The sequence below is a fragment of the Bos indicus x Bos taurus genome, chromosome 6 (assembly GCF_003369695.1).
Source record: "Bos indicus x Bos taurus breed Angus x Brahman F1 hybrid chromosome 6, Bos_hybrid_MaternalHap_v2.0, whole genome shotgun sequence".
Lineage (NCBI taxonomy): Eukaryota > Metazoa > Chordata > Mammalia > Artiodactyla > Bovidae > Bos > Bos indicus x Bos taurus.
In genome coordinates, this window is record NC_040081.1 from 44,676,942 (window position 1) to 44,702,821 (window position 25,880).

The 25,880-nt window shown below is 44.5% G+C and overlaps 1 protein-coding gene across 3 annotated transcripts in view; it reads right to left on the reverse strand.

The window, feature by feature from the left end:
- CCDC149 (coiled-coil domain containing 149) overlaps nucleotides 1–24,637 on the reverse strand; it is a 120,078-nt gene extending 95,441 nt beyond the window's left edge. The window contains exon 1 of one of the 3 annotated variants that reach the window (XM_027544193.1): nucleotides 23,399–24,637. In XM_027544193.1, the coding sequence (XP_027399994.1) occupies nucleotides 23,399–23,929 (531 nt within the window). In that variant the 5' untranslated portion in view covers nucleotides 23,930–24,637. The remainder of the gene's footprint in view (nucleotides 1–23,398) is intronic. The other 2 variants (XM_027544191.1, XM_027544192.1) reach the window with 2 other exon arrangements.
- Between the last annotated feature and the right edge of the window lie 1,243 nt (nucleotides 24,638–25,880).

Consider the following 25,880-nt stretch of genomic DNA (forward strand, 5'->3'; position numbering starts at 1 on the left):
AAAGACACATACAGACTGAAAGTGAGAGGAGAGAAAAATATATTCCATGCAAATAGAAAGCAAAAGAAAGCTGGAGTAGCAATCCTCATATCAGACAAAATAGACCTTAAAATAAAGAAGATTACAAGAGATAAGGAAGGATACTACATAATGATCAAGGGATCAATCCAAGAGGAAGACATAACAATTGTAAATATCTATGCACCCAACACAGGAGCATCTCAATACATAAGACAAACACTAACAGACATAAAAGGAGAAATTGATAGTAACACAGTAATAGTAGGAGATTTCAACATCCCACTCACACCAATGGACAGATCATCAAAACAGAAAATTAATAAGGAAACACAAGTCTTAAATGATACATTAGATGTGATGGATCTCATTGATAATTTCAGGACATTCCATCCAAATACAGAAGAATACACTTTCTTCTCAAGTGCACATGGAACATTCTCCAGGACAGACCACATCTTGGGTCACAAATCAAACCTCAGTAAATTTAAGAAAATTGAAATGATATCAAGCATCTTCTCTGACCACAATGCTAAGAGAGGCTATCACTTATAAGAAAAAAGCTGTAAGAAACACAAACAGATGGAGATTAAACAACACATTTCTAAATAACCAACAGATTACTGAAGAAATCAAAAAGGAAATGAAAAAATTTCCAGAAACAAATGACAATGAAAACACAACAACTCGAAACCTATGGGATGCAGCAAAAGCAGTTCTAAGAGGAAAGCTTATATCAATACAATTCTATCTCAAGAAACAAGAAAAACATTGAATAGACAACCTAACTTTACACCTAAAACAACTGGAAAAAGAAGAATAAAAAAACCCCCAAAATTCATAGAAGGAAAGAAATCATAAAGATCTGAGCAGAAATAAATGAAAAATGAAAGAAACAATAAAAAAGATGAATAAAACTAAAAGCTGGTTCCTTGAGAAGATAAAGAAAATTGTCAAGCCTTTAGCCAGACTCATCAAGAAAAAAAGAGAAGAATCAAATCAACAAAATTAGAAATGAAAAAGGAGAGGTTGCAACAGACAATGCAGAAATACAAAGGATTATAATAAGAGACTATTATAAACAACGATATGGCAATAAAATGGATAACCTGGAAGAAATGGACAGATTCTTAGAAAATTTCAATCTTCTAAGACTGAGCCAGGAAGAAACAGAAATTATGAAAAACCCAATTACAAGCACTGAAATTGAAGCTGTGATCCAAAATCTCCCAAAAAACAAAAGCCCAGGACCAGATGGCTTCACAGGAGAATTCTATCAAACATTTAGAGAAGAGCTAATGCCTATCCTTCTAAAACTCTTTCAAAAAATTGCAGAGGAAGAAACACCTTCAAACTCATCCTACGAGACCACCATCACCCAGACAAAGACAACACAAAAAAAGAAAACTAAAGACCAATATTACTGATGAACATAGATGAAAAAATCCTCAACAAAATTTTAGCAAACAGAATTTGGCAACACATCAAAAAGCTGATACACATGATAAAGTTGGGTTTATTCCAGGAATGCAAGGATTCTTCAGTATATACAAATCAATCAATGTGATACACCATATTAACAAATTGAAAGATAAAAATGATATGATCATATCAATAGATGCAGGAAAAGCCTTTGACAAAATTCAGCACCCATTTATGATTAAAACTCTTCAGAAAATGGGCATATGAGGAACCTACCTCAACATAGTAAAGGCCATATATGATAAGCCTACAGCAAACATTATTCTCAATGGTGAAAAACTGAAAGCATTCCCCTTAAGATCAGGAACAAGACAGGGGTGTCCACTTTCACCACAGTTAAACATAGCTTTGGAAATCTGAGCTACAGGAATCAGAGAAGAGAAAAAAAAAGGAATCCAGATTGGAAAAGAAGAAGCAAAGCTCTCACTGTTTGCAGATGACATGATACTGTACATAGAAAATCCTAAAGATAGTATCAGAAAATTACTAGAGCTAATCAGTGAATTTAGCAAAGTTGCAGGATACAAAATCAATACACAGAAATCACTTGCATTTCTATATACTAACAATGAAAAATCAGAAAGAGAAATTAAGGAATCAATCCCATTCACCATTGCAACAAAAAAATTAAATATTTAGGAATAATCTTTCCTAAGGAGATGAAAGAACTGTACACATAAAATTATAAGACACTGATGAAAGAAATCAAAGATGACAAAAACAGATGGAGAGATATTCCATGTTGCTGGGTAGGAAGAATCAATATTGTGAAAATGGCTATACTACCAAATGCAATCTACAGATTCCATGTGATCCCTATCAAATTATCAATGGCATTTTTCACAAAACCAGAACAAAAAATTTCACAATTCACATGGAAACACAAAAGACTCCGAATAGCCAAAGCAGTCCTGAGAAAGAAGAATGAAGCTGTAGGAAACAACCTTCCTGACTTCAGATTATACTACAAAGCCTCAGTCATCAAGACAGGATGGTACTGGCACAAAAGCAGAAATATAGAACAATGGAACAAGACAGAAAGCCCAGAAATAAATCCATGCACCTATGGGTACCTTATTTTTGACAAAGGAGGCAAGAATATATGGGCAAAGATAGCCTCTTCAATAAATGGTGCTGGGAAAATTGGACAGATACATGTAAAAGAATGAAATTAGAACACTTCCTAACACCATACACAAAGATAAACTCAAAATGGATTAAAGACCTAAATGTAAGACCAGAAACTATAAAACTCTTAGAGGAAAACATAGGCAGAACACTTGATGACATAAATCAAAGCAAGATCCTCCATGGCCCACCTCCTAGAGTAACAGAAATAAAAACAAAAGTAAACAAGTGGGACCTAATTAAACTTAAAAGCTTTGCACAGAAAAGGAAACTACAAGCAAGGTGAAAAGACAACCCTCAGAATGGGAGAAAAGAATAGCAAATGAAACAACAGACAAAGGATTAATTTCCAAAATATACAAGCAGCTTATACAACTCAATGCCAGAAAAACAAACCCGATCAAAAAGTGGGAAAAAGACATTTCTCCAAAGAAGACATACAGATGGTTAACAAACACATGAAAATATGCTCAACATCACTCATTATTAGCGAAATGCAAAACAGAACTAATGAGATATCACCTCACACTGGTCAGAATGGCTATCATCAAAGTCTACAAACAATAAATGCTGGAGAGGGTGTGCAGTAAAGGGAACACTCTTGTACTGTTGGTGAGAATGTAGATTGATACAGCCCCTATGGAAGACGGTATGGAGATCCATTAAAAAACTAGAAATAAAACCACTTTATGACCCAGCAATCCCATTCCTAGGCGTATACCCTGAGGAAGCCAAAACTGAAAAAGACACTTGTATCCCATTGTTCATTGCAGCACTATTTGCAATAGCTATAACATGGAAGCAACCTAGACATCCATCGACAGATGAATGGATAAAGAAGTTGTGGTACATATACACAATGGAATATTACTCAGCCATAAAAAGGAACACATTTGAGTCAGTTCTGATGAGGTGGCTGAACCTAGAACCTATTATACAGAGTGAGGTGAGTCAGAAGGAGAAAAATAAATATCTTATTCTAACGCATATATACAAAATCTAGAAAAATGGTACTGAAGAATTTATTTACAGGGCATCAGTGGAGAAACAGACATAGAGAATAGACTTATGGACATGGGGAGAGGGGAGGAAAGGGTGAAAGGTATGGAAACAGTAACATGGAAACTTAAATTACCATATGTAAAATAGATAGCCAACAGGAATTTGTTGTATGGCTCAGGAAACTCAAACAGGGGCTCTGTATCAATCTAGAGGGTGGGATGGGGTGGGAGATGGGAGGGAGGTTCAAAAGGGAGGGGATATATGTATACCTAGAGTACATCATGAGAAATGCTGGGCTGGAAGAAGCACAAGCTGGAATCAAGATTGCCAGGAGAAATATCAATAACCTCAGATATGCAGATGATACCACCCTTATGGCAGAAAGTGAAGAGAAGCTAAAGAGCCTCTTGATGAAAGTGAAAGAGGAGAATGAAAAGGTTGGCTTAAAGCTCAACATTCGGAAAACTAAGATCATGGCATCTGGTCCCATCACTTCATGGGAAGTAGATGGGGAAACAGTGGAAATAGTGTCAGACTTTATTTTTTTGGGCTCCAAAATCACTGAAGATGGTGACTGCAGTCATGAAATTAAAAGACGCTTACTCCTTGGATGGAAAATTATGACCAACCTAGATAACATATTAGAAAGCAGAGACATTACTTTGCCAACAAAGGTCCGTCTAGTCAAGGCTATGGTTTTTCCAGTGGTCATGTGTGGATGTGAGAGTTGGACTGTGAAGAAAGCTGAGCGCCAAAGAATTGATGCTTTTGAACTGTGGTGTTGGAGAAGACTTGAGAGTCCCTTGGACTGCAAGGAGATCCAACCAGTCCATCCTAAAGGAGATCAGTCCTGGGTGTTCATTGGAAGAACTGATGCTGAAGCTGAAACTCCAGTACTTTGGCCACCTCATGTGAAGAGTTGACTCATTGGAAAAGACTCTGATGCTGGGAGGGATTAGGGGCAGGAGGAGAAGGGGACAACAGAGGATGAGATGGCTGGATGGCATCACCGACTCGATGGACATGAGTTTGAGTGAACTCCGGGAGTTGCTGATGGACAGGGAGGCCTGGCGTGCTGTGATTCGTGGGGTCGCAGAGTCAGATACGACTGAGCGACTGAACTGAACTGATGGCTGATTCATGTTGAGGTTTGACAGAAAACAAGAGAATTCTGTAAAGCAATTATCCTTCAATAAAAAAATAATTTAAAAAAATAGTAAAACACCTGGGAATAAATCTAACTAAGGAGGTAAAAAACCCTTACTTGGAAAACTATAAGACACTGATAAAAGAAATTGGAGATAATACAAACAGTTAGAAAGATAATATTGTGTTCATGGATTGGAAGAATCAACATTGTTAAAATGATTACCACCCAAAGCAATTTACAGATTCAATGCAAGCCCTGCAAAAATACCAATGGCATTTTGCACAGAACTAGAATAATTCTAAAATTTATGAGGAAACACAAAAGACTTTGAATAGCCAAAACAATCTTGAGAAAGAACAAGGTAGTAAAAATGAAAGTGAAGTTGCTTATCCATGGGCAACTCTTTGTGACCCCATGGACTATAGCCAACCAGGCTCCTCTGTCCATGGGATTTTCCAGGCAAGAATACTGGAGTGGGTTGCCAATTCCTTCTCCAGGAGATCTTCCTGACCCAGGGATTGAACCTGTGTCTCCCACATTGTAGGCAGACACTTTACCATCTGAGCCACCAGGAAGTCCATTGGCAGGTTGGTATAAACCCCCAACAGGGGTTCTGCCATAAGCCGTATGAGGTCACTACAGAACCGCAGAGCAGGGCTCCTCACTTGCTTTGAGCAGGGCGTGTCATTTATTCACACAAGCACAGTGTAGAGTTAGTAAAGTACAGCAGAAAACATGTTTGCTAGGAGAACAAAGAACTAGAGCTCCAAGCATCCTTACCTTGTCCTGAAGAATCCCAGACAAGCCCCCAAGATGAAAGGTTGCCACTGAACAACAAAAGATGCCAGGATTCTTGACCTCTGGAGGAGAAGAATTCAATCCAGGGCCAAGACGAGGCTTGATCGCTCAGAGCTTTTGTGTAATAAAGTTTTATTAAAGTATAAAAGAGATAGAGAAAGCTTCTGACCATGTTTCCTAATTCAAACTACAGTACAAAGCTATATCATCAAAACTATATGGTACTGGCACAAAAACAGACGCACAGATCAATGGAACAGAATAGACAGCCCAGAAATGAACCCACACTTATATAGGTAATTAATCTATAACTAAAGAAGCCAAGAATCCACAGTGGAGAAAAGACAGCCTGTTCAATAATCAGTGTTGGGCAAACAGGACACCTACATGCAAAAGAATCAAACTGGGCTATGTTCTCACACCATTTGCAAAAATTAATTCAAAATGGATTAAAGACAAGTATAGGATCTGAAACCATGATACTTCTAGAAGACAACATAGGCATTACTCACTCTTGGAATGGAGTGACTGAGCAGAGAAACAGAAGGTGCCTGGATCCCTGACAAATGGTGGGCCACCATATGCATGTATCTACATTTTCCAAATTTGGTGGGGGTGGTGGGAGGGGCAGTGAACTCATAGTACTTGGATACTTGAAGTTACATCCATCACAACCCTACTTTTACCATCTCTAGGTAATACCTTCAGCCACTCAGGTTTTGACCCCAACCTTTTCTCATGCACAGATTCAGGCCATCAAGGACAGGAACCTGCCGTGGCTGAAGGACACTGTGATGGGGGTGGCCAGGCAGGGGTGGGAAGTTAGAGTCCCCTAATTTCCATGGAGCCAGTGCCTGGACAGAGCTGGGTCACTTGGCATACCTGCCTGCCTGCAGTCCACAGAACAAAGGAGACGTCCTGCCTGTCCTTCAGGATGTGGTCACAGCTGTAGGTCTCCTGACACCACTTTAGCTCAACTTCCAGCCTAAACTGAAGTCTTGTCAGGGGCCTGGAGCTAGACCCCAAATGTCTCTTATTTAGCTCAGATTTTTAGGTTTAAAGCTAGGACAGCTGGCATGAGTATACAGAAGATCTGAACCCAAGGCTCCCAGAGGAAAAATCTTCTAACTTTTCAGTTTAAAAGTCTAGTTCCAAGTGCTTGCTTCCTGTTGAGTGACCAAAAAGAAAGACTCTGAATTTCTGAACATTTCATAACCAATCTGAATTTCTATTTCTTCATATTTCTTCATCTATAAAGATGTTACCCCCTGCTCATTCTAATTGGTAAAGTGGTTACAAGAAATTGATTTAGGAATATAGAGGAAGGTGACAACATCATGTTGGATTTTGTATCCCCAAAGGGTCTGGGACATAGTTAATCCTCTTTAAATATTAGTGGAGGAAAGACAAATGTAAGGAATTACTTTTATTTACTACTGCTTTTGGTAAGAAGATGGCCATAGGTACACACACATACACACAAAATCACAATTTTTTTGCATGAGAGTCAACTGTGGGTTGCAAATAACCTAGGAACAAACTTAAATTCTAGTCCAGAGCAGAGTTAAAGGCTGGCCTCTGTTCAGATACACTATAGAACAGGTCAGAGTCCGTTGCAGAAAGTAGCTCTTTATAAGTGAATGATTTCCCACCTGCAGGTTCTGCCTGGCTCTTTTCAAGCAATATATCTGATAGAATAAAATTCCAGTTGGAAGAAAGGAGGAAAATGAAGGAAAGGTGGGAGGGAGAGTGGGAGGGAGGAACTGACTTCTAGTAAATTCACAAATCCCTTAGAGCTTATTAAAAGGAGATTTGACTTACTACCTTTAAAAGATCACAATCTACTGATAAATTTTGAGTCAGAAGGCCTGTGAGACCAAATGGAGATAAGGGGACTTTGGGGGAGAGAAAGAGATAAGAATGTTATTTTGACAAACAAAAAAGGATATCCTTGTTTTAATCCAGTAGTTTTTCAATTCAAATATTAGCTGAGAATCCAATGGGTTTGTCATCTCTTTAAGATTTATTCATTACATGCAGCACATTGTTCTGCACACAATGGGAAATTCAAAACTGAATCTACCCCTCCTAACTGGGTAACTCCAGGCTGGAGGCAAGGTATGTACCTAAGCAATTCCAGTGTGAGGCAGCCAGGGAGACACTGGTCACAGCGGTGTGTCTAGACGCTTGGCATCACAGAAGGCAAAAGACCTGTTAGTTCAGGGTCAAGGTGGTTATGACCAAACCTGAAAGTGGAGTGAGGAGAACTGAGAGAACAAGAGTTCCAGGCAGAAGGCACGGCCTGAATAAAGGCCAGGTGCATGGAAACACGGGCTTTGAACAAAGACCCCAAAGTAGTTATATTTGCCAGGAACATATTAATAGGCCACATGAAAAGGAGAAATGTAAAAAAGGCTTGGTTTGGATGAAAGTAAGAGAGACTTTAAATGACAACAGTCTGAGCCAAAGGCAGAACTAATAGGGCCGTGGAGGGCTCTAAGCGAGGAAGGTAGGGATCGTGGTCCTGCTTCCAGACTCTTGACCAGGCAGGATGGATGAAAAGGAAAGGCAGAAAGAGATGCAGGAGGCAGGAAGGCACGTGCAAGAATCCAGGGTGGGGAGCTGACTGCTAGTTCTTTGTGAGCAAGTGCTGAGTCTTGAGGGACCCAGGTGGCTCAGTGGTAAAGAATTGACCTGCCAGTGCAGGAGATGGGTTTGATAGCTGAGTCGGGAAAATTCCCTGGAGGAGGAAATGGCAACCCACTCCCGTATTCTTGGCTGGGAAATCCCATGGACAGAGGAGCCTGGTTGGGCTACAGTTCATGGGGTCCCAAAGAATCAAACACGACTGCATGACTGGGCACACACGCTGAGTCTTGAGCACTGAAATCAGCTGGATAGGAGGCTTATTCAAAACCCCAGAAAACAGGGAAGGCAGAGTGGTCAACAGGAGACTGAACCGAGGGGAGTGAGAAGGGTGCAAAGTCAGAAGGTGAATGAGGCAAGCATAGAAGAGGCCACAGAATGGAAGTTGCCCAGGAATTGATGGAGCAGCCTGGAAACATGGAGGCCTGGCAGAGCTAGAGACTGTTGGGAAAGCAAGAGAGGTTACAGAGTGACCCCAGCAGCACTCACCAGTCTGGAGCAAATTAAAAAGCAAATTGGAACTGGCTTAAATAAAAGAGACTCCCATCACTGCCACTTCCAATATTGCCTTGGTCGTGGGGTCTGCAGATGGCAGAGCAAGCAGGTATGTCAATCTGTGCTCCATCAATATGAATTTTCAATGGCATCATGTTGACAGCCAGCAGCTGACACATCACCACCCTCTGCTGAAGCATCTCTGAAGCCCTGGGAAGGCTTTTCCTAAAGCCAAGGCAAGGACAGGACCACCTCCTTGCCTGTAGAAAGTGGGGGACTTTAAAAAATAAATAAAGAAAAATAAAACATACTCTCATGTACATCATCTCACTTTATTCTCATCTTAGGTGAGAGCCACAAGGCAGGTATTATTATCCTCATTGTAATCCAGAGAAACTGAGGTCTGGACAAATCAGGAGATTTGTCTAAGACCATGGAGCTACATATCTATGCATCATCAACTCAATGGACATGAGTTTGAGCAAACTCTAGGAGACAGTGAAGGACAGGGAAGTCTAGTGTGGTGCAGTCCATGGGGCCGCAAAGAACTGGATACCACTTAGCAACTGAACAACAACAGTGTAGTTATGTAGTGGCAGAGCTTGATGACCTACGTAAGCCACTGCAGCCTGAGACAGCAAGCTGCCCAGAACACCAGGCATTTGCTGGCCGTGTAGACGTTCCCTCCCAGCTCCTTCAGAACCATGATCAGCCTGGGGAGAGGTTGGAAGTGGGGTACACTAGCAGACAAGTAGGGCTGGCCTCGAAGAGAATGTGGAAAATGGCACAGTGAACTGTCTTTCCCTCCTTCATTCCTACCCTCCATCCCTTTCTTCCACAAGTACCTGCCAAGGATCACGTGCCCACCCCTCCAAAGGTCCCTATCCCCAAGAACCCCACTGCCTTGCCTTCTTATCCTGCTCACCATCTCCCACACTGTCTTCCCAACTGAAACATACCACCATTCACTTCTCAGCCTCTTGAGATCCAGAGGAGGGAGGATATTCAAGTGGACGTTATGACATCTGAGCTGGCCTTAAAGTGTGAGTAGCAAGTAATCTCTGGACACAAGCAAAGGCTTAGAGATATCTCAGGGCGTGGAATGCTCTGGTAACAGGAGTTCTGTAGAGCTTGGGGCCAGTGGTGGCATAGGGGTACAGAGGAGCTACTGAAGATGAGGAGAGAACAGGCCCTCGGAGATCACCTAAGGAATGCCTCTCACTCCACAGACCCTAGAAAGCCATCCGAGAACTCTAGGCAAAGCAGTGGTAAATCGTTTCAGTGCTTGGAAGGACAACTCTAGTAACTGCATGGAAAAAAGAGGATCATAGATGGTGTTGCACGGAGAAGGCAATGGCAACCCACTCCAGTACTCTTGCCTGGAAAATCCCATGGATGGAGGAGCCTGATAGGCTGCAGTCCATGGGGTCGCTAGGAGTCAGACACAACTGAGCAACTTCACTTTCACTTTTCACTTTCATGCATTGGAGGAGGAAATGGCAACCTACTCCAGTGTTCTTGCCTGGAGAATCCCAGGGACGGGGGAGCCTGGTGGGCTGCTGTCTATGGGGTCACACAGAGTCGGACACAACTGAAGTGACTTGGCAGCAGCAGCAGTAGAGGGTGTTGCAAATATTTCAAGAAGAGTAGATGACAACCTGGGCCATGAGAGGTTAGTAGAAAAGGTAGCACAGAGTCCTTATTAAGGAATTGTATCAAAGCAGTCAATCCTAAAGAAAATCAAGCGTGAATGTTCATCGGAAGGACTGATGCTGAAACTGAAGCTCCAATAATTTGGCCACCTCATGTGAAGAGCCAACTCATTGGAAAAGACCCTGATGCTGGGAAAGATTGAAGGCAGGAGGTGAAGGGGATGACAGAGGATGAGATGGTTGGATGGCATCACCGACTCAATGGACAAGAGTTTGATCAAACTCCAGGGAATGGTGAAGGACAGGGAAGCCTGGTGTGCTGCAGTCCATGGGGTCACAAAGGTTGAACCTGACTGAGCAACTGAACAACAACAATCAAAGCAGAAAATATGCCTTCCAGGTGCAGGTGGGCATCCAGGGGGCCTTGTGGGTCCTGCTCAACCTTCATCCCCAGGCAAGCTCTCCCCTTTTAAGGTGAACAGTCATGCCCATTGAGTCATCTTCAGAATGAAGGCCACTCAGGACCCCCGAACTCTCTGGGCATTCAAGGTCAGCCCAACAAATAGTACCTGATGTGTGTCTCTAATCACAAAAAGACATCTGGGATTTCCCAAACAAGCCCTGTGTTTTACCACCTCGGCACACTATCTCCATTCCTTCTGCCTAGAACACCTTTTCTTTACATTTCCACTTACAGGAATCCTACCAACCTTTCTGGTCCCAGATTCACCCTCATCAAAAACCTTTCTCAATCCCCCAATCCAAATGAATTTCTCTGCAGAGCACAAGACTTTGCCCACAACAGTGTTAATTATGCGTCTGCTATGTTGAATGCTTACCTTCTCCTTTGTGATCCACCTGTCCCACTGAAATACCCCTGGGCTGTGTTTCATTCTTCTTTTCCTGCTAACATGCCAACTGACCAATCTAACACAGTGATGGATCCATGCTGATGTCAATGACCCCCCACCTGTATGTCCCTCAGGAATAAACTAGGTGGGCAGGCATGTCCGTGAGTGTCTCCCCATAAATGAGAATGTGAAACCAAAGTCAAGGCCCTACAAATGGACCAGAACTAGGTCACTTGAGGGATGCTCTCTCAGTATCCTCACTCAGGTCCTCACCTCCGGAGCCATAGCATAAAGCCTCATCATTTTTAGAGCTCCAGTCTTCCACCTCAGCACAGGTGGGCACAGTTCCTTCTCTTAGGTGCTTACTAATTTGTATAAGAGTTGAGATCCACACACAGAGAAGGGCCTTTCCTTTCTCAGGGAGCTGGCAGTTCTACATGAGTAGTTTGTAACCTGTACTACATAAGGCAACATGATGAAGAGCTCACTTCAAGCTCAGATGGTCATGGATGATTTTACAAGGGCTGTGGGCATCCATCCCACCTTGGAGGAGTGCTAAAGGCTGTGTTTGGTCAGAAAGGAAGAAGTGGAAGACCCACCCAGTTGAGGTCAGGATAATCAGGCAAAAGTCAGAACAGAGAACAGATCACTTTGGCTGGAACAGCCAATCTCTGAGGAAAACTGAGGGATAAGGCTGGAAAGATAGGTCAAGACCAGCTTGGGGTGGGTCTCAGATACCCGGTAATGGGGATCCATTGCAGTTCCCTGGGTGAGAGCACCTGGTGAGGCATCTTTTTTAAGGTATTTTAATAGGCTAGTTGTATAGAAGGTATATTGGCTTGAAAAAGATCTGATATCTTCAAACGTAAGATGTTTGTTGCAGTAGGATACTATAAGATAATGGAAATAAAGTAGACTAGAAGAGGTGAAATAAAAATAGGAACACTTCAAAATAAAACATCTGCTAAAAGTTTGTGTTCCTTGCGCACCAGGTATCTACTACCACTGGCACCGTTTCCCTGAAGGACCAGAGAGAGACAAACTCACAACTACACAAAGTCCTCTGCCGGAAGTGCCCAAAGCCCCACTATGATTTTGTTGGTGGAAAACCAGGCAGTGGGTAAGAAACCTGGCTCTCTCTGGTCATTTTTCATTCAGGGACTAGCCAAAGTCGTCTTCTAATCTTCAGCCAATGTATTTTATTCAATGCAAAAGCCACTAAATTAATTTTTTAACATAATATGAGTAGAAATTGTCAATTTTAGAAGCACAGATGCGAATTTCCCTGCACAGGAGAGAACATGAATCCTATTAGTTAAAAATAGCAGTTGTACTCACTTTCCCCCACATGCTAATTTTAATAAACTTACTCTGAAATTAGCCTGCCACTAGGAAGATAGCTGCTCATCAAAGATGTTCCCAGGAAGCACCAAGCTTGCCTTGCAGGAGTTCAAGCACTCCCAGGAAACTCAGAACAATGCAGAGTTCTAAATGGAACACGTCTGCTTCTCACCAGACCCGGTCACCTCTCACCTCTCTGTCACACCCAGCACCACCACTCTCCAGCCTCACCTTGAGGGTCATCTGGGACTTGTTCTATTGCATCTTCCCAATCGACTTGGCTATGAAATCCTGTATGTATGTTCCTTTAAAAATCTGTCTCATAGACATCCCTTTTTCTCTAATCCTCACTGATGCTGTATCCTCTGATCACTTTATTCAAATATCTAAGCAGTCACATATTCTACATTCATTGAGTATCTACAAAGGGCAAGATCTAGTGGCAAGTGCTAAGGTCACAATAACATATGATCCCTACCCTCAATGAGTTCAAGATCTTTTGGGTCCAGTGGAGAGAGAGGCAAGTCAAAGGTTGGTTAAAGAACCATATGATAAATGGTATGACTTAGGGGCAATAGAGGTAATTGGGAATATTGATGGTGACAGAAAAGACTAGATTGCTGGTAGCTCATCTTCACTTATCTTCCCCTGATTTTGAGGACAGCTACCAAATTTGTCTTTATATCCTTACTGCCTGGCACAGTGCCTTGTGAATGACAAAGGCTCAGAGCTTCTTGAGTTCAGTGGAAACAAATCTTTCCCAAGTATTTTCATCAGCTTACACTCTAGCTAAAAAAGCTTTCAGTGACTATTGCCAACTACATCAGAGCACACCCTTCTGTCTTGCTTTTGAAGTTGTTTGCCATCTGGTCTACTGTGGCCATCCAACCTCCATTTCTGCTATACCTCAATGCACTGCTGCTGCTACTGCTAAGTTGCTTCAGTTGTGTCCAACTCTGTGCGACCCCATAGATGGCAGCCCACCAGGCTCCCCTGTCCCTGGGATTCTCCAGGCAAGAACACTGAAGTGGGTTGCCATTTCCTTCTCCAATGCATGAAAGTGAAAAGTGAAAGTGAAGTCGCTCAGTCATGTCCGACTCCTAGCGACCCCATGGACTGCAGCCCACCAGGCTCCTCTGTCCACGGGATTTTCCAGGCAAGAGTACCAGAGTGGGGTGCCATTGCCTTCTCCGACCTCAATGCACTAGTTTCAGCCTTTAGCTGGAGCATTCCCTCAAAGGCCAACCACCAGTTCAGTGCTCAGGGCTGCTTCCTGTCACCTTCGCCCACACCCTCTTCACTCAAAGGTGAGGGACCCAGATCCAATTCTCTTTTAAGACTTTCTCTCTTCTTCAAGCCTCACCAACTGCCTGTATATGTATCTAAGATCAATTGTTCGTTATTGTGCACTGCTTCTTTAATAATATCAATATGAACGATGCTTTGAAATATTAAATGATACTCTATCCACCTTGCCTCAAATTTCTGTAACTCCTCCGCCTTTTCTCCCCACATATCCGTCTCCCTCTTAAAAACCAGACAGTCTGCATTCATGTGCCAAGGAAGAGATCACTCAGCAGAACACTGGAAGCAAAGCAACTGATTTTCAACTTAGAAAGCCTGATCCTTAATACACCAGAGCACAGAAGAGTCTCTCCAGTTTCTCCCTCCCCCATGGTCCTCCAAAAGACTAGAAAAGATCTCCAGTTGAGAAAAGGCAGACAGAGTACAAGGGAGGAGAGAGCCTGGATATCAGTAGGTGTCTAAGAATGAACACTAATCACCCTGGTGTGGGGAGAACAGAGTAAGAACAGCAGGCCTGAGGTGCGTATGTGGGGGCATAACTAGTTGTGACAGAAACGTGGTAAATGGGGAATTAGTCAATCTCTCTATAGCAATAGCTGTCTTGAATATCCATTCCCCCTCCCTTTGAAAGATTTAGGTTTATTGAGGTATAAGTTCAGTTCAGTTCAGTTCAGTCGCTCAGTCGTGTCCAACTCCCCGAGACCCCATGAATCACAGCACGCCAGGCCTCCCTGTCCATCATCAACTCCTGGAGTTCACTCAGACTCACGTCCATCGAGTCAGTGATGCCATCCAGCCATCTCATCCTCTGTTGCCCCCTTCTCCTCCTGCCCTCAATCCCTCCCAGCATCAGAGTCTTTACCAATAAGTCAACTCTTCACATGAGGTGGCCAAAGTATTGGAGTTTCAGCTTTAGCATCATTCCTTCCAAAGAAATCCCAGGGCTGACCTCCTTCAGAATGGACTGAATCTGGTCCACTGGATGGCTGGATCCAATGGTTGGATCTCCTTGCAGTCCAAGGGACTCTCAAGAGTCTTCTCCAACACCACAGTTCAAAAGCATCAATTCTTTGGCGCTCAGCTTTCTTCACAGTCCAACTCTCACATCCATACATGACCACAGGAAAAACCATAGCCTTGACTAGATGAACCTTTGTTGGCAAAGTAATCTCTCTGGTTTTCAATATGCTATCTAGGTTGGTCATAACTTTCCTTCCAAGGAGTAAGCATCTTTTAATTTCATGGCTGCAGTCACCATCTGCAGTGATTTTGGAGCCCAAAAAAATAAAGTCTGACACTGTTTCCCCATCTATTTCCCATGAAGTGATGGAACTAGATGCCATGATCTTCGTTTTCTGAATGTTGAGCTTTAAGCCAACTTTTTCACTCTCCATTTTCACTTTCATCAAGAGGCTCTTTAGTTCTTCTTCACTTGCTGCCATAAGGGTGGTGTCATCTGCATATCTGAGGTTATTGATATTTCTCCCGGCAATCTTGATTCCAGCTTGTGCTTCCTCCAGTCCAGTGTATCTCATGATGTACTCTGCATAGAAGTAAATAAGCTTACATAGAGGAGAAAAATCATTCTTTTGAGGCATACAGATCTATGGATTTTATCAAACTTATATAGTCATCCAGTCATCAATACAACCAATGCATAGACTATGTTCATCACTTCAAAAAGCTGCCTCATGTTCCTTTGCAGTCAGTCTGCTCACCTACTCCAGGCTCTGGCAACCACTGATTGGCTTTTTTGTCCTTTTAGTTATGCCTTTTCAAGAACTTCATCTTAGTGGAATATTACAGCCAGGGCATTTGAGTCTCTGGCTTCTTTTACTTGCCATGTTTTTGTATGCATCAGTAGTCTAGTCCATCATAATACTAAACAGGATTCTATGACACAGATGTAGCAATTTATCCACTCACTAGTTTTGAACATTGTTGTGTTTTCAGTTATTAGTAATTATAATAAAATTGAAATAAACATTCACATATAGGATTTTGTGTGCGCATGTGTCTTCATTTCTCTTTGATCAACATCTAGGAGCAAAATTTCTGGGTTGTTGGGTTAGGTGTCGATTTGACTTTACAAGAACTTACAAAACTGTTTCTAAAAGTGGCTGTACCATTTTATACTTCTCTAGCAATGCAGGAGACTTTCTGTCACTCTGCCTCCTTGTCAGCACTTGGTTTTTCCATTTTTTATTTGTGAGTCTGCTTTTCATTCAAATAGATGTATTGTAGCATCTTGCGTGTGTGTGTGTGCTCAGTTGCTCAGTTGTGTCTGACTATTTTGCAACCACACAAACTGTAGCCCACCAGGCTCCTATGTCCATGGTATTATTCAGGCAAGAATACTGGAGTGACTTCCCATTTCCTCCTCCAGGGGATCTTCCCCACCCAGGGGTTGAACCCGTGTTTCCTGTGGCTCCTACATTGGCAGGAGGATTCTCTACCACTGAGCCACCTAGGAAGAACTTTGTGGTGTCTTACTGTGGCTTCAATTTACATCTTTCTGATGACTGATAATGCTGAGTATCCATTCATATGCTTATTTGCTATTTGAATCTCTTCTTCAGTGAAGTGTCTATTTAACTCTTTTGCCCATTTTAAAAATCAGGCTGTTTTCTTATTATTGCATTATAAGAGTTCTTTACATATTCTGGATATAAGATATGTGTTATGCACATTAATTTCTCTCAGTCAGTTTGTCTTTTCATTTTCTTAACAGTCTTTCAAAGAGTAGACTTTTTTAAATTGTTATAAAGCCCATTTTATACTTTTTTTTTCTTTTATAGTTTGTGTTTTCTGAGTTTTTAATAGAACCCTCCCAAATTTAAGTTGGGTACATCCAGCTTAAGATGACATTTCCTAGCCTCCCTTGCAGCTAGATGTAGCCATGTGATGATTCTCAGACAAACGGGGTATGAGAAGTGATCCCTAATTAAAGAAAAGCCCTTTACCCTGAGTTTCCTCTTTCTCTCTCTCTCTCTTTCCCCTACTTATGGGTTGGGACAAATCATGGCAACCACCCAGCTTTAACTATATAGTTGAAGATCACTCCCTCAAAAAATAGTAGAGAAACAAGATGGAAGAAACCCGGGTTTTTAAATGACACGTGGCGCAGGGCTGTCCTCCTGGACTGGACCACATACTGTAACACAAAAAAGACCTAAATATCACTGGGGAGTAGGTATCTTTTTCAAGTGGTTTAGATTTTACCCTAACAAATACACTTTTCTTTCTTAGGAAGTAAAAATAATCCCCATTTCCCTGGACCCAGCTTGGTGTAGTGTGGTATGTCTATGCAGAAAATTGCACCATAGTTTCTCAAAGTTTTCCTCAGTTCAGGAGTGATTCAGGGACAGCAGAAATGATCAAAGCTACCCATCTTGGGCAAGAGAGCAAAGTCCCCCTCTTCACTCACCCAGGGTATCATGGGTGTGGTATAGACACCAAAGGGCCAGAAGAGCAGAACAAGGGAGGATACAACAGTGATCAGCAATGACCAGTGACCAGATACTAGACTGAAATAAGGATAGTATGGCTAAACAAAAATAGTCTAGACCAGACGTGTGCCCCTCCACACCATCACTCCTGCCCATGGGGTGATATGCTAGTAAACACCACTTATTTACAATGGCTAAATACTACTAACTCCCTCTAGAACTCAAACACAAATTCAGGAAGAGGCGTGACTCCAATCTAGATTATGTTTCCACTCTCCTTACAATGGGAGTTTGTAATCAAAATTAAAATGTTATAACAAAAAAATAAAGAAGTTTTTATTTTATGAACATCTAAGTTGGTGTCCTGAGGTCCACCCTCACGATATTGATATTTGCTGAACACTTACTGCTTGACAAAGAGAGCAAAGCACTAACAAGCATGATTTCATTGGAGCCTCACAATAAGAGCACCTATATGGCATGTACTTTACGATCCTGTTTAAGGATGAGAAAAATGAGACTTGGAGGAGTTGCACAATGTGGTGATTCTATCAACATCCATTCCCCTTCTTCTGGCAAACAGTCCCACTGCCCCAGTCCACTCACAGTCCATGTGGCCTGGGCAGGGCCCCATATACAACTGCAGACCCCAGATAGATCATTACACCCCTGAGCAACTTCTCCCAGGGCAGGTGAGGGATATAAGTGGGTTCAAAGGGAGTGATTCCTGAGTTTTTATGGGGCCTCTGGCATGAGAGTTTCTGTCTCTCCCTCTGTACTTTAAGGGTGGGAGGGTGATACCAGGCAACAAGCAGACCCAAACATGGACAGAAAGCATCCATTTGAGTGGTCTGAGGGCTGAATCCAGCTGCGCCCCATGCCACACCATCTTGGAATGATTATTCATGTCAGCTATATTAGTTTGCTAATTAGTTTGCTAGAGGATATTAACACAACGGAGAAGGCAATGGCACCCCACCCAGGTACTCTTGCCTGGAAAATCCCATGGTCGGAGGAGCCTGGTGGGCTGCAGTCCATGGGGTCGCTGAGGGTCAGACACAACTGAGGGACTTCATTTTCACTTTTCACTTTCATGCATTGGAGAAGGAAATGGCAACCCACTCCAGTGTTCTTGCCTGGAGAATCCCAGGGACGGGGGAGCCTGATGGGCTGCCGTCCACAGGGTTGCACAGAGTTGGACACGATGGAAGCAACTTAGCAGCAGCAGCTGTTAACAAATTGCATAAACTGGGTGGCCTGAAACAGCATAAATTAATTTCTGATAGTCCTGGAGGTCAGAAGACTAAAATCAAGGTGTAGGAAGCACCAGTCTCCCCAGTAAGACTCTAGAGGAAGACCCTTCCTTGCCTCTCCCTAGCTTTGGGTGGCTGCCAGCATTCTTTGGCATTTCTTGGCTTATAGCAGCATAACTCCAACCTTTGCCTCTGTTATCACACAGCTTTCCTTCCTCTGTCTTCACATCATCTTCTCTTTGCACATCTATGCACTCCAATTTCCTTCTTCTTACAAAGACACTGGTCATTGGGTTAGGAGTCCACTCAAATGACTTCATCTTAACTTGATTACATCTGCAAAGACCTTATTTCCAAAATAGGTCACATTCACAGGGATTGGGGGAAGGGAATAGGATTTGAACATATCTTTTGGGGACACTTTTCAGCCCACAATATTAGTCAATAAATTCCTTCTGAGCTAAACTTCCTTGGGTTGGATTTTTGACCATTTGCACCAAGAAAGAAGTAGAGTCATGACGTAGGTCCAGATCTCAGTTAACAAACAAGACCCAAAGTCACAACCTTAACCACAGGTTCAGACTGTAAGCCTCTTCTACTTCTCTACCCCAAATGTCAGTGGCTCAACTTTGGGTAGAGGCCCAGGGTTAACAGGGCTTCCCAGGTGGCTCAGTGGTAAAGAATCCGCCTGCCCATGCAGGAGATGCAGGTTCGATCTGTGGGTTGGGAAGATACCCTGGAGGAGGAAATGGCAACCCACTCCAGTATTCTTGCTTGGGAAATCCCATGGACAGAGAAGCCTGGAGGGCTACAGTCCATAGGGTTGCAAAGAGTTAGACAGGACTGAGTGACTGAGCATGCACACCCAGTCACTCAATATATAACATGCTCAAGGAATACAGGATTGATTGCCAGCTAATTAATTAACCAAAATTCAAACAGCAAAATTGAATTGGGCATGGTTTATCGTAGAGCAGCCGGCTGACAGATGACCAGGAGTTTTATCTTAGAAATAAAGTTATGGATTGTCTGCACAACTGCATTTCAAGATGTCCTCTTGATATGAAAGCTCACCTCAGGTGGTGATGAGAAGATGGTTTCCCCCCACCCCCTCCCAGACATTTAATTTCCAGAATAGAACAGCAGCCACGCTTCTTTCATATGCATGGCCGTGTTTACTTCAGGGCCTGAGAGAAGGCTGTAATTTCAGCTTGTTATACTGAAAATATGAAAATAAAACTGATCTCTATAGGGTTATTTAAATGAAAACTGCTTTCTAGAGGCAAACCAAGGAAGCAAACTGATTGAAAGAGAGCACAGAGCCCTGGGCAGGAAGGGCGATGGGGTGTGGAGGTAGGAGGTAGGGCCAGGGATATCTGATGAAATAGGTGGGCGCCTGTGAGAAGCCCATTTGATCTGGGTCACATGTGTGGTGACGTCTTCCCCAGTTCCTCCCACTGGCTTCCAAAGTCACTTTCAAAACCACTAGACACTGACCATTGTAGCTGTTGTTTAGTCACTAAGTCATGTCTGACTCTTTGCGATCCTATGGACTGTAGCTGGCCAGGCTCCTCTGTCCATGGGATTTCCCAGGCAAAAACACTAGAGTGGGTTGCCATGCCCTCCTCCAGGGGATCTTCCTGACCAAGGGATTGAACCCCTGTCTCCTGCATTGACAGGAGGATTCTTTATCACTGAATCACCAGGGAAGTCCCACAAACTGACCATACTCTTCTTTGAATCCAACTTGCGTGAGTCCCAGACGATGTCTCTACACCAGACCCAGTGTACACCCATGGGCAGGAAATGGTCAGGGAAACACCTGGGGAGCCCTGTTTGTGAGAAAAGCAGATTTGGGGGCTATAGCCCTGGCACTTTCATGCAGTAAGGTAATTAGTTTCCCGTGGTTGCCACAACAGATCACTGCAAGTTGGGTGGCTTCCCACACAGAAATGTGTCTCTCACGATTGTGGACGCCAGAAGTCCAAAATCAAGGTGTTGGCAGAACTGGTTCCTTCTGGAGACTCTGAGGGACAACCTACTCCAAGCCTCCTCCAGCTCCTGGTGGCTGCTGGCAGTCTTGGCATTCCTGGACTGTCACTGCCCAGCTCCCCATTCTACCTCTATCTTCACAAGGGCTTCCTCTCTGTGTGTTTCTGCTTCCCCACAGCCTTCTGCCTTGCAGCTCTGTGTCTCGAATCTAAGAGCACCAGTCCTTAGATTTAGGGCCCATTCCTAAGTCCAGGATGATCTCATCTTGGGATCCTTGGCTGATTTTATCTGCAAAGACCCTGTTTCCAAAAAGGTCTTATGGCAGCTACTGGGACATTAAGACTTAGATATATCCATGGTGTAAAGAATACAATTCAATGCACTACACTGGATCTGAGGAGAGACCCAGAAACTTGCATTTTCCCCTCAAATTCCAGTGATTCTTTGTACTCTTTGTTCCCAATATGCCTCTGATAATCTGTAGATTGTACTCTGAGCAATACTTATCCAATTGCTGGAGATTCAAAGATGAATAAGACACAGACCCCTCCCTTCGAGAACCTGCTGTCTAGGTGAAGATAAACACAGATGAACTGGTGATTAAGACACAAAGCATGGCCTAGTGATCCTGAGCTCTGGAATCAAACAGACCAAATTCTGCCCCCTTCAGATGTGAGGCTCTGAGCAAGTTCCTTAGCCTGTCTGAATCACGGTTTCTTTATCTGTAAAATAAAACTAATTTCTACCTTATACATGGTGGATGGACTCAAGGAACAGCTTTTGGCTATTATGAAGTTGGGAAGCATTCTGCATTCATTTTCACACGCCACAGCCTCGAGCTGTGTGTCCTCCGTGTCCTTAGCTGTAATAAATGTCTGAAGGCAAGATGGCAAGTGCCCTGGAGATACACAGCTAGGACAGGCAGGAAAACTCTGGAAAGACCCCTTTCTGGATCTTGACTTATTCTGCAAGTATACTTTTGAGGACCTACTGTATATGGAGCTTAGTCAGTGTGTAGGCACCTGGAACAAAGCCAAATGAAACACATAGCCTAGTGGGGAGACCAGAAGGCTGCAATACCACGTGGTCAGTGCAAGGTAGAGGCACCCTGATCCGGGACAGCCATGCCAGGAAGTACTTTCTTCTTTGTTCTCACATCATTCATATTCCACCTTTGAGGATTCTCTTAGTGTTTGCAGTGTGACACTCTTCCCACACTATACTATATGCTTCAGGAGTTCTCTGAGGGCAGAAGGGGTTGTCTGTTTTCTCCGCCACTGCATTCCAATACAGAGCGATGTACCCGACTCCTAACAGTCATTCAACAAGCATTTGCTGGAGTAGTGAACATTCTGCTATTTCAGAGCTCAGCACTGGACTTCCAAGAAGAACCACCTCCAGCTTCCTCCACTACTGGGTCTGATTCTCCATGGGCCAGGAGAGAAGATCTCCAGAGTCTCTGTACCCTGACAGAGGAGATGCAGACGGACTGTACGACAATGTATCGTAATACTGTGCAGCTATTACTTACAGACTGAGAGTGGACAAGCTAAACTTGCGGAGAAGCTATGACAGCCCATTCCTCTTCAGAAATACAATGTTTTGCACACTAGACATTAAATACTGTTAGTAGACTGAGCTGGAGGCCCAGGAAAGGATTAAAGGAAAAAAACGGTACAAGTTTTCCCTTCCAATACTCAAGAAAGGAAGACAGCAAACCATTACGCCCCGACTGGTACACAGTAGGATTCAGAAAACAGAAGGCCCAAGCTGGCCTTGCCAGTGGGGATGGTCCTCAGGAGGGAAAGAAAGGAGAATTGCTGGGAGATCATCAGCACTGGGTACTGGGTACATGACTAACTGCCATCACAAATAATGGTAAGTCAGGAGAAGCAATTTACCTATGAGACCTCAGCACCCCGCTCTCACCTGGAGAAGTCAGGCAGCCCACTCCCAGGCCCCAAAATTCTTAGAGTGGGTTGAAGGGGATCTCTTATAGGAGCGCAAAAGCCGCCCCCAGGGGTGTTTATGACAAAATCTTTGCGGGGCAGGGGGGGCGGGGTGCGGCGGCGCCGGGCGCAGGGCATTCTCTGCTTCCACAAATAGAGTGAGTTCTGCACCAGTGCTTCACTCCTTCGATAAATAGCCAGCCACCTTACTGGAGAAGGTAATGGCAACCCACTCCAGTACCTCCGCCTAGAGAATCCCATGGACGGAGGAGCCTGGTAGGCTGCAGTCCATGGGGTCGCACAGAGTCGGACACGACTGAAGCGACTTAGCAGCAGCAGCAGCAGCCACCTTACACAAAGGTGGCCCACGGTAAATATATGTCGACTGAACTGAACCTGAATGAATGAAGGCTATGGAGGACCCTATGGAATTTCCCCTCCCTCCCCCAAACCTCCGCCGTAGGTGATTCCGCCTGTCACACCACCCGGATTCACCCCCCTAGCACCACCTTTCCGCTTCGGCACTGGGCGTCCAATCGCTTGGCTCCAAAACAGCGGTAACCGAGAAGGCAGGTGGGGCTTGGCTCCCACTCCCGGATCCGCGCTGCTCTCTCCAATCCAGGGCCAAGCCCTGCCCAGAGGGAAGGGCCCTCCCCAAAGGCTGGCACCAGCTGTCATGGGAGAAAGTGGCGCCCGGGCAGACGGGAAAGCGCGGGAGGAACCGCGCACCTTGCAGGACGCGCGGGGGCAGCGAGCCGAGGCCAGGGAGTGCGCGTCCCCCGGCGAGTCCCCGCCCGGCTAGGCCACCCGGGGGACGGGGGGCGTGGGCTCGGGGCTGGCGGCCGCTCGGCCTGGCCCATCCCGCCTGGCCGGCGCCTCGGCCTCACCTCGCTCACCAGCCCCTGCCAGTCGCTCTCGGTCCGGTCGCCGTTCATGGCCTTCTCTTCCCGGCGAGGGCCGGCCTCTCTAACGCCGCCCTCCTCTGCCGCTGCGGTCGCCGCCGTCGCCGCCCGGCCCCCGCGCGGCCCCGAGAGGGCCCGGCACCTCCGAGCCACCGCGCCGCCGCCTCCTGAGGCCGCCCGCGCTGTTGACTCAACGTCAGCCTCCGCGGGAGGAAGAGGAGGAGGAGCCGAGGCCCGGTGCCCTGCCACCGCCACCGCCACCGCCGAGCGGGCCGCGGACAGGCCCGCGCAGCCTGGGATCCCAAGCTCTTGGTGGTCCGCGCCCCAGCCTGCGGGAAACTCCTGGCCACCGCTCTCCAGGCGGGAGGCGGCTCGGCTTCCCCCTACAAGAAGTAAATCCCCAAATCCAGCCGTTCCCTGACCACCATCACGGCTCCCACCACTAGAATGTAAGCCCCACTCGGGCAGGGGGTTGCCTCCTTCTCTGATAAACCTTGAGTAAAGGGCCTGGCACATAGTAGGTGCCCTGCAAATATTTGTCGAACCTATGGATGATGAATTATGTGTTATTATGTATTCAACGTCGTTTGTTAAGTTACTAATGTCTGTTTCTGTTTGTTTCTTGAATTATCAACTGTCGTGAATAAAACACAAAAATATTGAAAATAAAACGGTAATAAATTCTAAATAGAAGCTAAAGCTCTGAATATGATGCTTAATGTGTGTCAAAAGAGATGTTGAAGACAGTGGCATCAAACTGAGACTTTCTCATATGTGGAAGGACTAAAAGGGAATTACAGAGAGCAGGGGAATCTTCATACATGTCTTGTCAGTATTGTTGGAGGTGATTTTCCCCAGTCACCTAAAATCCTGACCTGAACCATGACCAGCAGTGAGCTTTCCATACTTTCAGAAGTGCTGCCAGTGGAAATGAGCATATAGGTTGAGAAGCTGTGAATCCATTTTACAGTTGTGAATACACCACAGCCAACATTTATTTGTTTTAATCCCTAGTGATCCTGACTCAACCCTGCAGGATGAATGTTACTTCCATTTATTAGAAAAAGTGGAGAAACAGACTCAACTAAGACTTCTAGTTCCCAGAGACCCTTTCTAGCATCTTGGAAACCTGAAAATGAAGTATCACCCCCTGGGAATTGGAAATATTGCATTGTATTGTTGGCCTTGTTTTATTGGTGTGATAAATTTTATTTATTTTATTTTATTGGTGTGGTTGTTTGCAAAATATTATCAATATTTCCTGCCCATGTCGCAGTCAGCGTCCATAACTTTGACTCTAGGCTCAGCCATGCTACTTGCTCTGGCTAGTCAATGTTTGCAAATGTGACTTGCTCTGGCAAAACAACGTTTGCAAGTACTACACAAGGAGGCTTGTAAAGTAATTGTACAGTAGGGTTTATCCTTTCTATGCTCTTAGGAACCTATGATCACCACCTTAGAAACAAGCCCAGGATAGCTTGCTGGATGATGAAGGACTCACAGCCAACGACCAGTCAACTGCTACATGTGAGTGAGGCCATTAACTCCCAGCAGCTACCGGTGCCTGCATGAGTCCCGTTGAAATCAATGAAACTACCCAGCTGAGCCCTGGGTAATTTGCTGACCTACAGAGCATATGCTAAATAAGCTGCTGTTGTTTCGAGCCACTAAGGTTTGGGATGATTTGCTGTATATCAACAGCTAATTCATATAAATGGTGACACCACTGATGAAGAGCCTGGGTGACTGAACTCTTCTTCATCATGACCTGTTGGGGCCTCATCTAAAGAAGATTCCGGCAGGCCAGGGGCTATAGAAAGAAGCCAGTCTAGTAGGCAGCACTTTCATTCAGTGCCTGTTGTGTGTGCTCATCCTGGAGACATTCAGTAACAGCGCAGACCCTTAACTACCTGTCCAGGTCCCTGTCCTAGAGGGTTTGCAAACCTTACCATTTAAGTTTTGGAAACAAGGGCTCTAGGGAACAAGAGAAAAAAGGAAGGTGCTAGAATATAGCTAAGGCTTCTGGGCTTCCGACCAGCTGGGCTGCCTAATCTATTCTTTGTGATCCAAGAGAGTGGAAAGGTCATCCCTGAGCTGAACATCTAGGGTTAACTCAGCGTCAAACACGTGTTCCTAACAGCTGGATGGATGTCTCATGCTAAGAAGAAAGATATTGTCTGCCAATATGTTGCCCTCTGGCAAACCAACTGGTTTCATCCCAACCTGTCAATGAAAAAGACTGTAGGTAGAGTGGGCATATACTTGTTCCATCTTGTGTTCCACTGCCTCGGGGTCTGCGTCTTGCTCCTGGCTGGAATTCAGGTGGGAGAGCAGCCCGCCCCTTCCAGTTACCATGTTTAGCTGAGGCTTTCAGTACTGCTGTGGCTTCGGGGGCTTCACTGGATTTAGGGCAGTAGGACAACCGGCAAGCTGTTGGGAGTGAAGGAATCTTCACATGAGAGATCGC